At 34.6% G+C, this 19287-nt stretch overlaps 1 protein-coding gene across 1 annotated transcript; it reads right to left on the reverse strand.

Annotated features, from left to right (window-relative positions):
• Positions 1–14684: 14684 nt before the first annotated feature.
• LOC106469281 (monoacylglycerol lipase ABHD12-like) lies at positions 14685–15834 on the reverse strand. Its single transcript, XM_013929768.2, has one exon. It carries the CDS (start codon positions 15828–15830, stop codon positions 14685–14687), a length of 1146 nt encoding a protein of 381 aa, XP_013785222.2. The 5' UTR covers positions 15831–15834.
• Positions 15835–19287: the final 3453 nt, after the last annotated feature.

Raw genomic sequence — 19287 nt, forward strand, 5'->3', positions numbered from 1 at the left:
TTGAAAAAAGGAAACAAACTGTAACGGTCTAAAATAACACGCTGCTACAACCAGGATTCAACAGAAAACCATTTATTAACCTGTAACAACACATGGAATAAAATGTAGCACTTACCTAAAACACAGTTAATAAACACGTGCCTGGCCAGGACTTGGTACTAATGTTAACGAACAATAAAACATAGATATCAGTATTAATTAGATCAAATAATGGAATCAACAAAAAGAACCAGAAGAATAAAGACCTAATTAAAAACAAAACAAAAATAAAAACAAACAACAACACAATATTCCAAAATTACCTTTTTATATGAATAACAATATCGAATGACAAAAACAATAATTCACTAACTATATCGATTACTAACGATCTCGTGACTCAATTTACGAAGCTTATGGCAAGATATTTATTCATTGCTTAGGTCATGAGAATACATATCATGTGATCATAAATTTACATTAAACTTTTGCTACATTAATAATATCTATACGTCACCGCTAGGGAAGCTGGTGTTAGCTCAAAATAAACTTGATCAGCTAGAAGGTGAGTTAGAGTTTTAATGTAACTAAAATTCGTAGACAAACCAAACGATAGCAGGAGTAATAAATGAATGATAAACAAAAGCATAACAAAAAACAACAACATAATTCGCAATCTCACAAAATATGATAGGGATGGAAGCGGATATATCACTTGATCGGCCAATGATCACATAACAGACTAAACTCTCTCGACTTTACATGGAAAATAAAATCCCTACCATTTTGTTTGCATTGTTTTTGAAGGATTAATATTAGTTATTCCTATATTTACTTACCTTTTTGAAAAGTTTTTTCTTTACTTGTACTACTTACAAGTGTGCTGGTATCAAAAATAATCGACTCGATTTCTCTCTCTTTCACGCTCTTTGACACTTGTTCAATGCTTCCTCTCTGGTCTATTCACCACGAAGAAGAAATTCATTTAATAAAACATCAAAGATGATAGAACTACTTTGCTGTGTTCTCGATCTTTCTCAAGCACATGTTCATTAAACGAAAGTCAACCAGACGGTATGGACTAGCTTGGGGATTTCCTAGTTCTTATGAATGACGAGTAAAGTCAATTCAACTAATAATAATAATGATAAGTAATTGATGTTAAAATAAGTAAAAAATATTATAGTGTTATTAATCGTTACTCCAGTTCTGATGTGTGAATGATTCCTATAAAATTCATAAAAATTCCATTAAATCTAGTTCACACCACAGCAGTTGTTGTTCATGCAATATGATGATACAAATAGCGTCTCAATGGTATCCCAGCTAGCCTGATGAGTCCTGATATTGAGCGAAAGGCCTCCTTGACAGATAAAGTGTGGTTGATATATTGCTTCTTTACATTTCACTCATGCCGCCCCCCAGTGTCACAGCGGTATGTCTGTGGAGTTACAATGCTAGAATCCAGGTTTCGATACCCGTGGTGGGCAAAGCACAGATAGCCCACTGTGTAGCTTTGTGCTTAATTTCAAACAAACAAACTTTCACTTATACGTTCTTAGAATTTTATTATTTACTTGTTTCTCTTAATTCTGTAGCAGTGAGCTTAAATCCTATCAGTTAATCTACTGATAAGTTCGTAATATTGCTATTAAATAATCACCAGAAGATAGAATTATCGGAAAAAAATATTATTTGAAAACACCGATATCAGTCGTGCAAGAGAATGGAATGGTGTACCGTATTTTCCGAACCTTTTAAGTTCACCAAGTTAATAGCTCAAGTTGAATGTCGTTAAATTCAGAAACTAGAAAATGAATGATTTATATATATATATTTGTAACACACATTAAACCTATGCTACTGATCACTGCTAGGGAGAACTTTTAAAATTAAATGTAACCACTTGATACTTCTTTTACATGATGCTTTCCAACACAGACACAAATGTTACTGTTTTTTGATCTGGAACTAACTGATAACAAAACATAGTTAATCAGTAGTGAATGTTTCCATTAAAATCATAGTCTTGTATGTTTCAAATGACTTTCCAAATTTTGATATTTGGCAGTTGGTCAATGAGAGCTGAAACAGCGTGGTGAAGGGACTTCCTGATTTGCTCAATGAGGTTCAAGTTCGAAGGCTAGCCCATACGAAAAGTAGTCTCCCTCCAAAGGAATACCTCCATGTCCTGTGTGCGGTATGGATACGTAATGTCGTTTAGAAAGAAGGCGCCAACATTGGTGCGGCTTATGACATCCCGTGAAATCCATTATACCAGCTCTGTACCTCAGAGCTGGCAAAGTGCCATCGCTAAGCATATGAAGTCATTGAAGCTAATGCTATCTATGACCATGGTAGGTTCATGCGTGATCGGCTACATCAGGCCGTCTCCACTCCCTGGCTTTGTGGAGTGATGTCAAAACAAAACCTAGGTTCATCCATGAAGATCACTGGATTCTCTAAGACAGAGGGTCTGGAGTCCAATCTGATGGTCTTACTTGTGACTTTGAGTTAAAAACCTTAATATAAGCTTTCCACGAGTTTCTTACTGGCAGTTTGTATCAATATAAGGATTGAAAATGTGTTCTGAAGGTGACTACGGCGCTTCTGTGCTGTGTGAAAAGGATCTAGGCGATCCTGTCTACTAGGAACCAATATTACCCTGTGTTTATCAGTCTTTTTCGGCCATCTATTCACACTGCAGTAAACTATTTATCGCTTCCAGGCATGGGAAACAATGCTTTGGTTCATATACAAGACAATAGCAACATAAAGTTGAGACATCCATTATGTAGCTTACCAAGGCTACGTGAAAATTCCTTCAAACTGAAATGCCTACTGACACTTGCACAAGCAATTATGGCTCAAAATCCAAGTCCTGAATGCAAAAAAAAAAGTGTACCAGAGCATTCCATTTCGTTAAGTTCCCTTTATGGGAAGGATTTGTTATTGGTTTTAATTATGCACAAAGATATACAATGGACTATCTGTGCTCTGCCCACCACGGGTATCGAAACCCGGTTTCTAGCGTTCTAAGTCCGCAAACATACCGCTGTGCCACTGGGGGGGCGTCTGCTTTGAATGATAGTAAGCAATAAACAAACAGTAATGAAACTGTTGCCTACTGTTTCCCCTTGAAGGCTTAGAAAGAATCAGTAACAGGTAGTTGATAGCGATGAGGAACAGTGATCCGTAGGAAATTCTCAGAAACAAATTTCATTTATTTTAATATATAAAAATGATATTCAGAGGGAAGCTTGATCATGCATTACCGATATTGACTTCTAATGCTACACGGAAACCTCAAAGCTTATCTTTAGGTCAGTTCAACTATACTCCTTAATTTCGTCTATAGTTTCCTTCAACTCAACATTCCTTTCGAGTCTATCAACTCAGACGAAGTTATTACGTTTTAATAGTGAACCCTAACAATCACGTCCACTACGACGTTGCAAAATTGATATAAGGAGAAATATAGATTTGGTGCCAAAACAACTTGCAGATATTTTTTATAACATGTATAATAAAGGATTAGATTTTTTCAACAAACAATTAAGCAATTTTGTGCTAGAAACTGTATGGTTAGGTGATTATATGCATTTATTGAAAGAATAGCTCGTTAGTAAAACAAGTTCTATGAAAAGTCATTGTATCTTCAACCGTATGGTAATTTAATTTTTTTTTATATTGACCTAGAACCCCGATATCATTCGCATGTTAGTCAAATGGAAGGGAGCTCTTTAACAACAGTCAGTAGGGCGTATATTTGGCTAACTCCAATCACACCCATAATATCTGATCGGTCTTCCAAACTATTTTACATACACTGGTTATAAATTACCTTTGAATGAATCAATCAACATACATGCATGTTCAGGCGTTACCTGCCTATATATACACACATACACACATATATACACATATCTCCTTCTGTTACTTGTATGTGTGACTATTCATATAATTTATTTAATAATTAATCAGAACGTTAAAAATGCAACATCCAATGGCCTTCATTCATAGTTATACTAATATGAAAATCCATACACAGTATAATCTCTCCCTACTTCAGTCTTCAAGATGTGGACGTAGTAACAGTGTGTTCAAACAACTATCAAGTATACTTTTAAATAACAGTATACATCACGTCTAGTCATGTTGAACAAAAAATAATAATCTTACTTAATTATCAGAGATAATAATGTTGTACACTCTTCTCTCCCTTTACATTGATCTGGTTGTGCTGGTTGTTTAAGAATTCGGAAATATGCAAGCACATGAATGAATTACATTTTAATGAACCACGTCCGTGAATCTTCTTCCATTAATATGACCAAAAGGATATAAATGCATGTTATTTTCATACCATCGTGTGTGATAAATAATGTAGAACACATTGTAGTATCTTGTTTATTTATGCATTCAGTATCACGCAACTGAAGGGGATTATTTCCAGCAGCAGTATAGGATTATCACGTTATTTCTTTCCAAACTTTCTTGGAATATTTAATATTCAGAACAATTCCAAAGATTAAGTAAAACACAATGAAGAAAGGACATTGTTTTATTTGTTTCAATAATTCGCTAACTTTTATTATAATCCATGACGGCATGTGGTGGTCAAGGTTCGTGAGCTTTTTCAGATATATATATATATATCAAAAACTTATTTTATGGAAGATAACACTTTCTAAAACAATGGATGTAGATGCTGTGAAGTGTTTTATGTTTTATAAATTGCATCCCATGCGCGATGAAAACCATCATTGGATTCGAACGTAATAAAACGCATTTGAATTTTTCATTTAAAATAAAAAAAGTACCTGTAAAATATTTACAGATATAAGTGAAAATTCACTTTAGGAACAAGCTATCATTACAGTGTCATACATATAAATGTAGAGTGTTGTATTATTTGGATTAATGCTCTTCTGAACATTTTATCGTGATAAAATATGTTTCTATATCTTAAAAATAAAATATTATAACACATCCAAATAAAACATTGAGTGTTCAATTTTACATTTATTGTAACATCTAAGCTATTGCCTGTGAATTTCATATACTGCTGATAATTTCGTCAAGTCATAAACATTTTCATTTAACTCAGTCGATATATCCTGTACTATTCTTACCAAAAGGATCAACGTGGATCAGTGCTTTGGGCTAGTATTCAGATGGCTCCAAGTTCGTGGCTAGCATGATGGGTACCAGCTTCTGGGAGTTATGTTGCAATAGACATACATTCCATTCAGGAAGTACATGTCACCATTTTCATCCAACTATTCCAATTAATCTAGAGTTCATCATCGGATCCTATGTGCCATCTCACCATGGAAGAGATATGATCTTTGACTTAACTCCTATTGAAAAAAAACAGGTAAAAACTGTGTTTCCTCTCAGATGTAGTGTGAGTCTTTTCTTCACTCTTATTCTTCCACGCAAATTTACTAACTGTCAAACATTTCAAAATCGAAACATTATCTCATAAATATTAATGAAAATAACAAGCACACAGTTTCTTTATTTTGCAGGTTAGCAATCACAGCTAACTTCATATCATAAAGTTATGGCACTCAGATCAAAATATTTTATTTCCTGTAATTTGTTGCTTAATAGTTGGTTCTTTGTGTAACTGATCCATTCGTGTTAACTAACATACAAATAAAGCATGTTAGATCACAAATATATATTTATATATATATTTATACACGTATATTGTCTTATGCATATATTTACATTACATGTCACATACACTAATAGCTTATAGCAACGTGCTTCTGGCTCCCACACAAATTACTTCATAACCATCTCTGGCTACCTTCCAATGCTACTATCCATTATCCATGTTGATATGCTGCCACTTACGAACAATCAAACTTAACACATTTTGTTTCAGAAATTAAAAAAAAATACATAATCACCAACAGAATTCAACTAAACTAAGACTTTTTAGCTACAAGTTTCATGAGTCAGAAGTAATACTTGTGTTGTTAGTATAGCATATATCAACACCCATTCTGAAAAAACAGAACTCCCTCATTGCACATAGAAAATATGCAAACCTTCTAGGTGTACCGAAAAAGATCTAGTGATGGTTCCAAAGCCTTTCCAACTGAGATTTTGAACTATTGGTTATCATATTCAGTTGTACAAACGTTTGATGTACTTAGTATTACATCTACTAGCACAAACCATCCTAAACTGTGGTACTTGACCCACTACTATCCAATATCCTAGAGATATTTCTTATTGTGAAATTCTGCTTGATAGCTTAGAAAGTGATGGTCACAAAGGCTTTTCAGTCCTGTTGATCAACAAACTGTCATAGTTTTGTAATTGAGTGGTAATTGTATAAATTAGTGCATGCACTGTACTTTAAAAACCACCTAATAGCTCAGAAAATAAGTGATTGCCACACTCTTTCAGCTGAATTATCAACCTCTTAGCCATCATCTTTAGTTGTATGAACTGGTGATGTAATAGGCGTTACACCTACTGGCACTATATGTCTTTGTTTTGTGGTAATTAGTGAAAATCACACAATGCAGTACATATATGGCGAGTACCAATTGATAGCTTATAAAACAAGGATCACCTCTTCCTTTCAGGCAGTGACTTTCCTCGCTATTAATGATTGGTTGTAATCCCAGCCATATTGATTAGAAGGTTGGCAGCAGCAATTTCGTAGATAAATGGAGATTTGTATCACCTCTAGAACTGATGCTTTCTCCTCTGGCTCATCCTGAACAGCCACTTTCAGCTCTTTCTTCCCATTGTTAGGGTCAGGACATAATAAGACAGTGGTTTCATCTTCATCTAACTTGACTAGCTCTTCCACTGATTCTGGATCAAACCAGTTCATCAGAAGTTCGTCTGTCATATATGTATATGCAGTTGCTCAATGTGTACTGCATAGTTTTGTACGCCTCTCAACTGCTGCAGCATGTACATTAATGGATCGATTCATTGTAGTGCAGCACGGTGTCTGGTCCAGCCACAGCCAAGAGCCTTCCATACTCTGGTGCATACCAAAGCCAAACTCCATCTCCACTTTGATACACTCGTTCATTCACTGTCTTATAGTAGCAACTCTTCTGTCGTATGGTTGTTTTTACCATCTACTGTACTTCAGCACAGGCTACATCCCTAATGATCCAGGGAAGCCTATGCAGCAGTTGTTTAAACGAACACCTGTCACCTGCACCTGTGTGATGTTATGTGACTTTTGTTCAATTGAATGTGGCATCTGATCCCATAAATACATCAGCCTATTTCACAAACAAGTCATTGAGTTGCTCTTACAGCATTGAGTCTAAATTGCCAGGACAATTCTCAACTAGTGATTTCATTTGTTATGATATTTAGTAGCTTTTTGGATGTGACATAACGGATGGAACTCTAGCATTATTACCAGCATTGGATACTTCCATTTTGCTACCGTGCTAATGGCCATCCTAATGTGCAGCTGAATAATTGATCATCCACAATTACAAAATTATACCGGAATATCATCCTCCCTTAGACAGATAAGTGCCCAAGTTAACATTGCAAAGGAAAACAGCCTATTTCATGTGTGGGTTATATAATCATGTTACATGGCACCGATGTACTACACTTTGTTCATATTAAACCATCCAACACCATTTGTCTACATGGGGGTACTATGACTTCCTTTTCTACATACACTCATGCTGCCCATTGTTCCTAGCCAATACTGAATAACTGCTATGGAACGTCAGTTCACTGGTTTTTAGTTGCAAAACTGACCAATAAACTCCACAATACATCCATTCAAAGGGTACCAATGCCAAAAATGAAGTCAGTGACGTCTATCTTTGTTCTATATGTGAAACCTCAAAGACATACTAGAAAAATGATCTCTTCATTCACACCTAATGGCAGTTTCATTCAGAGTGCTTGATTTACTGTGAAATCCACCAGTATTCTGGTTGCTTCTGTATCAATCACAAACTCCATCTCTCACCCTCGTACTCCAGCAGGCATATACTAAGGCCCACCCAGATGTGGACTCTTTTAATTTCACAGATCTGTAGCAGCAGTAATCACTACCTGCTGTTGGTTCTCCCGCTCCTGTTGCACCACAGGTAAAAAAAAACAATAGTTTTGTCTACTTTCGTGCTCAGCAAGGTATAAGCAGTTCACTCGAATGTGACTCAACATCACTCGTGCAAAGCAGATGTTTTGCTCCTCATTTCCAAGTAATGCTCTGGTAGAGGCATCAGTGGCTTAGGTTTGAACATATAAACAATAGAAGGACTGGAACATCGCTGCCCATTCACTAGATACCAGTGTGGTTGCATTACAGTACTGTGATATGCAACTGGTTGACCCTCGACTGAGCTTGAACTTGACATGACGTGGGTTCTCGGGTAGAATGGTCTGTTTGAGGTGAAGTCACTGCAGCTGCCACTACATGTAGTATTCCAGAAGAAAAAAACCTCCCCAGTGCAGAATAGGTATTACCTACTGGAGAATAAAGACGGCTAGAACTAAATTAAAATAACAGCTTTCTCGATCACATGTTTTGTGAAACCTGCACATATACAGAATATATGATAAATTCTAAACAAATACTATAATAGTATGAAGATAAAAATGCATGTTATATTCATGTACCATACTAGAATGAAAGAGAAAATGAAAACATGGAACAAAGTTTAGCCTTCGTTAAAATTTGAGACAGATTACTGACTCTATATTTAATAAATGTAATAATTTGTTTTTACGTGAGTTATAAAGTGAGAAATATTCTTTGTACTCAGTTTGCCATAATTCACTCTTTATTACTTATTTTGGATCCCTTCAACGAACATGCTCGCCCTTTCAGCTGTTGGGGTGTTATAATATGACGGTCAATCCCATTATTCGTTTGTGAAAGAGTTGTTGGTGGATGATTTTGACTAGCTGTCTTCCCTCTTCCTAGTAGTTTCCAGGTGAGTTTTTTTTATGATCTCAATTGTTCTTCGTTTGGTGAAACTCTTGCTACACCCCTAGCGTTTTGTCGCGACACACAGTTTGGAAAACTGCTGAGTCTAATCTATTATTTCAAAATTAGGGACGACTAGCGCAGATAATATTCCTCGAGTAGCGTTGAGCGAAAGTAAAAACAAAGAATATTACTTATTTCTTATATGTTTTCTCACTAAATTCTTAGCGGCTTCTGTTATTGTAATATTCGTTTGATTTATTAAGGGAATTTACCGACTACTGTTATATTTGATCGACAATAACATTATGTTGATAGAAATCTGCACTGATTATTTTATGTGCTTGTACAATAACATTATTATTATTTCCAATTGCGACACCAATTGAATATTTACGTACTTCCATGTAAAAAAAAAATCGTGTTTTCAGTTTCTACCAGATTTGGTTCTGTTGTTTTTTCCCATTAAACAATCGTGTATATAAGTATGAAAAGTTTCAATCTCAACCATTTTCAAGATTTACAGCCAACATAAAGAGCAGCTGAAAATGCTTCCCTGAGGATAAATATCTCATCAGACTTTCCCTAGACTTCTATCGCCGTGGAAGGTTCTAGTAATGATAGATGGTTCTTTGATTCTTAGTGGTACAACGGTTTGTGAACTTTCTTTTTCGGTTATATTCTTTGCAAATGTCTTTCCATGCTTAGGTGATCTCGTCTGGTTGTATTATACGCAGTACCCGGATCTCGTTTTTTTTTTTTTTGTTCGGTTCCACAACTAACTTTAAACCCATTTATTTCAAAGTTATCATGAGCAAAGACAGAAGAAAACCCAGCAAAGAAAAAAAAAGCTATATTAAGGAAATATTCAAAAGTTTGATAGCTTGTCATCGGATTTATGTTCATCTGTTCTTTCACCAAAACATCACTTGTTCATGAGGGACTATACCTACTTTTCTCTGTATGCCTTCCAGAATTTTACGGCTTCACCATTATTCTTTCCAGTCGTCTCCAGGTCAACTGATTTCTAGCCCATTACCCTCTATTCAGTCAGCAGCTTTTAAGTCCATTCCAAGTCTAATGTTAAGAGCAGAGAAAGCTTAGATTCTCGGACGAAGATGAAATATTGAAAAATTACACATTCTTTTTAAATACATTTACAGCATACTTTATCGTCGAGAGCTCTGTTTTGAACAGAAAGTAATGACGATTCGAGCATATACGGATCTCGTCTCTCCATAAAAACAAAGAAAAAAAAAGCCCCTCAAGTGGCACAGCGGTATGTCTGCGGACTTAAACGCTAGGAACCGGGTTTCGATACCCTTGGTGGCAGAGCACAGATAGCCCTTGTGTAGCTTTGTGCATAGTTAAAACAAACAAACAGACCATAAAAAAAGTAAAAATAAATAATGGTAAAAAAACTTAATTGATATAATATCCAATTACTCTTTCTTTCCGGTCTGAGTCTTATTAAATTAATGACACGTTTTTCTTTGTATTTCATTCAGTGATGATGATTTTTTTAAACTGAGTTCTTTCTAGATTTATTCCAGATCATTAGCAAGAAAGGGGATGATGGAGGTTGTTTGATTGTGAAACATCGTACTGACCTGTGTTAGGGGTTGATTGTTGTGTAAAGGTATGTTGATAGGCCAACATCATACTGAGCTTAAATAGGGCTCTAGCTGTTGATTGTTGTGTAAAGGTATGTTACAAGTGGGTTGATAGGCCAACATCATACTGAGCTTAAATAGGGCTCTAGCTGTTGATTATTGTGTAAAGGTATGTTACAAGTGGATTGACAGGCCAACATCGTACTGAGCTGAATTAGAAGTTTAGTTGTTGATTTTTGTATAGATGAACATCGTATTGAGCTGAATAAGCGGTTTAGTTGTTGATTATTGTGTATTGATACGTTATGCGTTGATAGTTAAACATCGTACTGAGCTGAATAAGCGGTTATTTGTTGATTATTGTGTATTGATACGTTATGCGTTGATAGTTAAACATCGTATTGAGCTGAATAAGTGGTTTAGCTGTTGATTATTGTATAGATGAACATCGTATTGAGCTGAATACTTTTTAAATATTTTGAATTTTGTGGTTAAATGTTGACAATTATTGTATAGAACTGGCATTCAGATTGTTGGCCAATGAATAAATCTGTGTTACTTGTGGCGTGAATGCTGAATTACTCTCACCATTGAAACATAGCGTAGAATTTGTATAGGGCTGGATTATTAGTGGAGTTAATAGTATATCATTGTAGGTAACTGAATAACATTGGATAGATATAGATAATTGTTAGATGTGCACTGCTGATGGTTTCAACAATGATTACTTGATTATTGATTATCTGAATTCTGAACACTCTATAGAGCTGTCTTGTTGGTGACATGACTGTTTAATACTGCATTGAGTTATATTCTAAAAAATATTTTTTATCATATTAACTCAGGGTTAAAATATATTATTAAAACGCAAATCAAAAGAAAATCTAAGAGAGAAAAGTAGACCCAAATTAAACCTATAAATGAGTGAGCAGAGTTAGTAACGTAACGTTGTATTTCAGGAAATAAATTAAAAGAAATGAAACAAACAAGTTTAATACTTTAAACCTTGAAGAGTATTTATCTGCTGTGTACAGTCACATACTTAGAATCAATAGAGAGACTGAATAAGGTATTCAACAGATGAAGAGTAGGTGTTCGGAAAAGAAGAGGGAACTGAAAATTGAGTCTATTACTAACGTACAAAAAGTATTAAAGTTATTCATAAACGAAAAAAATGTTTTAGAAATTAGAAGAGGTTTTACTGAGCGAGTTAAGTAGAAACTGCGATTGATGGTAAGGAAAGGATAGGCACATGTGTGAGACCTGAGCTCAGGCTATGCTGAGTTGAGTACTAGCTGAGACTTCTAGGATCTTCCCACAAATAGCTTGAAGTTAAGTTTACGGACTTCCTACGCTACAATACAGGGTTCGATTCCCTGCGACGGTCAGAGCCCAGAGAGTCTATTGTTTAGTTTTGCGCTAAAACAACAACAACGATAATCCAGGGGTTGCACCGCCAGGCGCTGACCCCTCATGTATACCTTGTTATAAGTAAGTAAATTCAGGTATCTCACCTTTACGTGCCCCACTAGTTAAGTTCTCGAAACTAGTTTTGAGCCTTTATTGAATTTATTCATCTTACTGATGTAAAAGATAGATCGTCTTCTTCATTTGAGTAAATCTTGAGAAATTTCAATAGAAATTCACCAAATCCATCTATTTTCTGTTACGTTCTTACTCATTCTGGTTAACTACAGAATACGTCAATTTACGTTTCGTTTCATGGATTAAGAAAGCAAAATTTGGGGTTGTTCTTTTTGTGTTATAGCCGACAAAACATTCCAGGTTGTTTCATTGGTGAAACTTTATAGGTGCCAAAATTTATAAACGCTTAATATATTTCAGCGTATTTAGTTTGAAAAGAAAATTCTTTATATAAGACGTTAATTTCCAACTACGTAAGTTTATAAATACTAATTTAGGTGTATCGAAATAAGTCAAAACGCAGTCGCATAAATGAGAGAACGACGCTATTATTAAAACTATATAAATTTGAAAATTAACAATATGGATTGTTTCCTACACATATTTCAACGATGCTAGCTAAGAAGCTTCACTACGTCTAGGACGTTGTTTACATTGAAAACTACTATCTCTCCCCCTTTATTTTTCAGCTAGTATCTAGCTAGTAAAACATGTTTCTGTAGTTTTGTGAACATCATTACATCAACCATTCTTTCTAGTGCATAATTTAACTCAAAGATCAAATCTACGGATTAATTCGCTTGACATCATTCCTAGAATCGACACCGAACGTTAATCTAATAGTCATATGCCGTGAATTACAGAATAGAACGAATGGCCTGTAAAGAAATATCGAAGTGATAAGTAGAGTGATTACGGACTAATAAGCAGCTTAGTTTTAAGTCATCTTAAACGAAGACAGAATAATGATTAATAACGAATTAAAATTGATGTTCATATTAAAAAAATTGAAAATCGATTTTTAAGATAAGTTATACTCGTGTGGAAATTAAAGTATACCAATCTGTTTGGTCGGTGGTTCAGCAATAATAATGCTAAAATAGGGTTCCGATACCCACGGAGGGCACAGCATCGATAGCCTATTGTGTAGCTTTATGCTTACCAATAAACAAAAGAAACACTAATCTCAGTACAACTTTACAATCAAATTTAAAGACTAACTTGTTATTTAACGGTGCAAAATACACATCAGAATATTTAGTCAATTTAAACTACTTTTAAACTTGTATTCTTAGATTATGTTTCATGTACATGAGGTGGATTCTAACCTTGAGTGGGAGGTATGGATATATGAGGCACTGTTGCGTTCTTTATAGATAGTGTCTGGCTGTGTATTAGAGGATAAGATGAATGGGGTAGTGACTAGCTCTGTACCTACTGTGAGATGAATGAGGTAATGTCTGACTCTGTATTGAAGGATTAGCTAAATGTGGCATTGCCTGACTCCGTATTAGAGGATTAGATTAATGTGGTAGTGCCTGACTCCGTATTAAAGGATTAGATTAATGTGGTAGTGCCTGACTCTGTATTGGAGGATTAAATGAATAGGGTAGTATCTGACTCTATATTGGAGGATTAGATGAATAGGGTAGTATCTGACACTGTATTGGAGGATTAAATGAATAGGGTAGTATCTGACTCTGTATTGGAGGATTAAATGAATAGGGTAGTATCTGACTCTATATTGGAGGATTAGATGAATAGGGTAGTATCTGACTCTGTATTGGAGGATTAGGTGAATAGGGTAGTATCTGACTCTATATTGGAGGATTAGGTGAATAGGGTAGTATCTGACTCTATATTGGAGGATTAGGTGAATAGGGTAGTATCTGACTCTATATTGGAGAGGCCTTCATCAGGCCAATCTATTACTTCATCAGATGAACACACGAAAGTGTAAGCTATTATTATGAATACTATTTTCATTGCTTATACAAAAATACCCTTATTGTAAACATTCATGGTAAGATTTGTGTATCAAGTAATAAAATATCAGTACTCGTAATGTTAGTGCCTTAATAACTCGTTGTCTGAAAAAAAATGTTATCACGATAGGCTATTATAACTTGCTTAAGTAAACAAACAAAAAACATATTTTTTGCCTGTAATATAGATTATAATATTTTTAGCATTTTACAAGAAATTTGTAGATTTGCGAGTAAGAGTTCTGACGAAAAATTTACTATTTTCATGGAAGTTTTCAAATACAGTAACGATACTCAGAACTTTCAATGTTGGTTGTTTATTAAAAATTTATAAACAAGTTGTTCAAGTTAATGTTTCTTTGATTCAAGATCAAACATGAATAGCCTTCATCCCTCTCTGAGCAGTTACATATCAATAGCGTTCTTTCACAATTCATAAAATATTATATGAAAGTTATTAAAATTCAACTACTACTGAACGTACACATTCCAGATCAGAAACACAGAAATACCCGACATAAAGAGTAAATATGTTTACTTATGAATACATGCAAATGATTTTTTTTATCTTTTTTCAGAGCAACGACATATTAATGTTACTCATTCTAAAAGCGCTATTAAATCTGTGGTGATATTCTCAAGAAAAACAACAACTTAATTACACATATACGCACAATGAAAACTAAAAGTAAATTAATGAAAACATGAGCTAACCCTTTCTTGTTAATTTTTTCACGCAGAGGTTGAAAGTGTGGCTTTGATATTTTCTCCATTTAGTGATTCTAGGAATTTAGTGATTACTTCTGGTAGCTTGGGATCTAGGCTTAGCCAACGATGCCCACAACCATACGACCCAGTTTCATCAATGTTAACAAACTGAACAGAAGACTTCATATGACTGGGTCTATTTTCTTGAGCCTTTTGGTAAAGCTTCTCTCCGAGACTGTAAGGGACCAACCAGTCGCCACGTGCATGAAGAAATAAAATTGGCTTCTTTACAGCTACAATATGCTCTTCAGGATTGAAAAATGTATCTTTATCTTTCAAAGGCTCCACTATAAGGGTGTCAAAATAAGGTAAGAAACTTAAGAAAGCAAGTGGTGGATATGTCACAGCTACATCGTCAAGAGTATTAAAAGGCGCTTCTAAAACAAGTCCTGCTACAGACTCTCCATCTTTTAATAATTCATCAACGAGACGAAGACCAACAGCAGCGCCCATGGAATGCCCCCATATTACAATGCGTTTTTCGCTGACAAATTTTCGTAGCCACCAGTATACAGCTTTGCTATCATTGGTCATTCCGGTAGCAGTAGGAGTTCCAGAAGAGTCACCAAAACCACGATAGTCGAAAGTTACCACATGACTATCCACCTGACTTTGTGACAGGACATTGTACATACCGAGTCGATGGCTTGCTCCTCTGTTCTCGATAATTCCGTGGAGATAAAGAAACACGGGTCTATTATCTTCGAACTCTGTCTCTAGAACTAAGCCCTTTTCACATTTTGTTGGTTGACTTTTTGGCAAGATATGCCAGATTCCGAGGGTTACTCCTTCCTCTACACCCAAGTTATGGTTAATTGTACAGTTTAAATTCAAATTCTGAGGAGAAGACAGCGAAGTATACGGTGGCCAATTTAGGAGAGGTCCAAAAATATACTGGCATCGAACCCAACTAGAAAAATAAAATAACAAAGGAAATAATCCAAAGATGATTAAACCAATCATTAAAACTCGATGTCCCTGTTGACATAATTGTTTTCCACTAGCTGAGCTTTTAACACCATCTTTATAAGGATGAGAAGGTATGGTTTCAATCGCTTTTGAGTCCGTATCCTTATTTCTAATTTCATTGGTTTTTCGTCTCTGATGCATTTTGTGAAAATGATGATATTTCAGACTACTAGATAGTGAGAAAAAAAGAGAATTAGTTTACACCAATTATGCTTTTAAAATTACTTGCACTGTCTTATCATCTGCCAGTTATTGTTCTTGAAAACCAACAAAATTATAAAATATGAAGAAAACTTAATCTCCGAATTTTCAGTCACTTTAATATCGTGCTTGACGTTTGTTTACCGAAGTAATATTAAATTTAAAGTTAAGTTAGATCATTAATCAGTGCGAATCATAAGCTATTCGAGTTTATAACAAATTACAGTCAATAATACGAATGTAACATTATTTCTACTCTAGTCTGCATATATTTTCATAGTTGTATAGTTAGTATGATTATTTATAATATTTATATTATTACTGTTATGTATCCTGATACTTTAGTGAAAAATCTCAATAAGCCATTATACACGTATACATAACAACACCATATTATTTATCAGATTTTTATGTAATTGCGAAGCAGCTCGTACATATAAAAATCACCCTTTTAAATAGTGCTCAAACTCTTTATAGCTTGAAATGTTCATCATGCAGAATCACAGCGATAAATAAGCGTCACGCATGTACTGTGATTAATCATCAAACTTCTTATTTACTCAGATATATTACATTGCAGTAAAATTTATTGTACTTATTTTTCCATGTATACCCTACCCTCAGCGTTTTGGTATAACTTAATCATCCTGTAAACAGTCTAAACTTTTCCTAAACTTGGTAGAAACGGTGAATTTAGGTGGAAATATATATACACGATATGATGAGTTTATATCCCATGTTCTCACGCAATTACTCCCATTAAAAACGGGGTATATCCAGTAAGAAAACTTTATATTACAACAACATTTTTTCAAACTTGGTGTTTAGTGATGTTTACTAGACAGTGTCACCTCCCACATATTATAATACATAACAACCTCTTCAAACAGAATAGAATATTGATTGTAATTAATTATTCTTGTCATAAATATTAGTATTAGTGTGGTTGAAATATTGTTATACACTTTTTTATCTCTTGAGAAAAACAAACAAACTCTAAGGAAAAAAATGTAGTGTTAAAAATATTATAGACCTAATATCTTATGTAAAGCATAATTCATTATAATCATATTTAGCCAGCTTGGAAAAGGCTTTAACACTATGAGAATATAATGCTATTGAAGAGATGAGCTTGTACACATGAAAACAGTGGGGATATATCGCAACACATTTGACCTTTATAATCATACTTAGCCAGCTTGGAAAAGCTTTAACACTATGAGAATATAATGTTATTGAAGAGATGAGCTTGTACACATGAAAACAGTGGGGATATATCGCAACACACTTAACCTATATAATCATACTTAGCCAGCTTGGAAAAGGCTTTAACACCATGAGAATATAACGTTATTGATATGCTGAGCCTGTACACATGAAAACGGTAGGGATATATCGCAACACACTTAACCTAAATAAACATACTTAGCCAGCTTGGAAAAGGCTTTAACACTATGAGAATATAATGTTATTGTAGTGATGAGCCTGTACACATGAAAACGGTGGGGATATATCGCAACGCGTTTAATCTTTATTCACAAACTCCACGTGCAAGATAAAACTAGAACTGTAACAACCATTAAACGGATACCTAACAAACTTTTGATAACGAAAGCTATTTATGTTAGTGCTTCCGTTAGGTTCGAACATGTATAAGGTATTACATGTCACTGTGCATCGTATTTTTTTTTTTTATCAAATATGTTCAATTACTTTATTTTCTTGAAGCAGCTTATATGTGAAGCTTTCATGCACAGAAACATTCTTAAACTGAATCTGGGTTGTTTGTCGGTTTTTATCGATGGACAAAAGACTTGACTTTAAAATGCCAAGATAAAAACAAATATATTCACAGCAAATCAATTACTGAATTTTGATATTCTATACTCACACAGTATATCATATATATAATATATATATTAATTTTGAATTCACAGAAAACATAAAAACATACGTTTCTATTTTTTTTACCATTATTATTTGCTTTAATAGTAGAAATTGTAAACGAGAAATCAATAAAAAGATGTATAAATAGATCCCAGGTGACGTATGAGCTCTGGTGTAAATGTGAACTCTGATATGGATGTAAACTTTGACATGGATATCTTCCTAAAAGCAACAGAGCATTCGGAGTTACCTCGCTTAAAGGAATTTATATAGATCATCACATCACTCAGTTTTATACGCACTAATTCAGACGATGTTAATAGCACATTTTAGGTAAAATAAGAACAATCAACAGAGCATTAACTTGTAAAAAACTGTTTTTGTAACTTCCTACAATTTAGTAAATGGTTAAATGATCTTTACATGACGTAAGTTTAAGTTAAAGAGGGCGCTCTGGAAACTTAGAATGGATCTGTTACTACGTTAACCCGGACATAGAGATTTCCAAGCTCCGTGGAGTAACAAACATGTGGAGGTTAGTGACACGATTAAACTTCACATTACTCACAAGTTAAGCTACGTGTAATGTGTTGATGATTCGCGGGGAAATACGTATTTATTTTATGTTATCTTAGCCGCTGTCTAACGATATGGGTTCAGATACCTGATTTATTATCATGATAAAGTTATCTATACTAAGCGAAAAACAATAAAAAAAGGGAGATGTTTTTGGCTTTCGAAAAACATGGAAATAACTCTGAGGTAGAAATAAGTATACGTGACCTAGCCCCGAAAACCTTCTTGTGTCTTATTAGTTTATTCACTGCCGTAGGGCGGGGCTAGTAGTTGAGGACGGCACACTAATGTAGACGGACGTACTGACCCATATTTTGAAATAGCTTCCTGAATAGTTTTGCTTTTCTAGATTTGGTGCACTACACTAGCAGGTATAAAATGGGATACAATAAAACTTTACTTTTGTATAGATGTGTCGAAAATCGTGAAAGAAATATTTCTTCTATTAAGCTAAAGTTACAAATCGAGTTCGATGCGACGGTAGATCACTAAGTCTCTGTTAGACATTTTAATTTTGTTATGAATTCATAACGGACATTTTTGATTACTTATTTTTGGTATATAGATAGCCCAGTTATTTGCTTTATTAGAACCGACAGAATGTTATTGATACACCGTATATCCGACTCTTCGAAAGTCTCACATGTGAAACAAGAGCAATCAAAGAGATTGCACATCCTTGCCCTGCCACAAATCTTTGGATTTTTGGTTTCAATGTGCGCCTGAAATTCGGCGCCAATCCGATCATTTTTTACACAGTTATTATCAACAAACTGAGAAAATGCTCTGTAGCTCCATTATAAAAAAATATTTCAAAGTTATCCAGATCCAGCTGTATCTGTACCAGATTTGAGGAGGGCCGTCCTATGGGGACACACTATCTCCTGTAAAAACTTCACGTACACGTAAATCGGTTTATTATTTTTCGAAATAC

The sequence above is a fragment of the Limulus polyphemus genome, unplaced genomic scaffold, assembly GCF_000517525.1.
Source record: "Limulus polyphemus unplaced genomic scaffold, Limulus_polyphemus-2.1.2 Scaffold3395, whole genome shotgun sequence".
Classification (NCBI taxonomy): domain Eukaryota; kingdom Metazoa; phylum Arthropoda; class Merostomata; order Xiphosura; family Limulidae; genus Limulus; species Limulus polyphemus.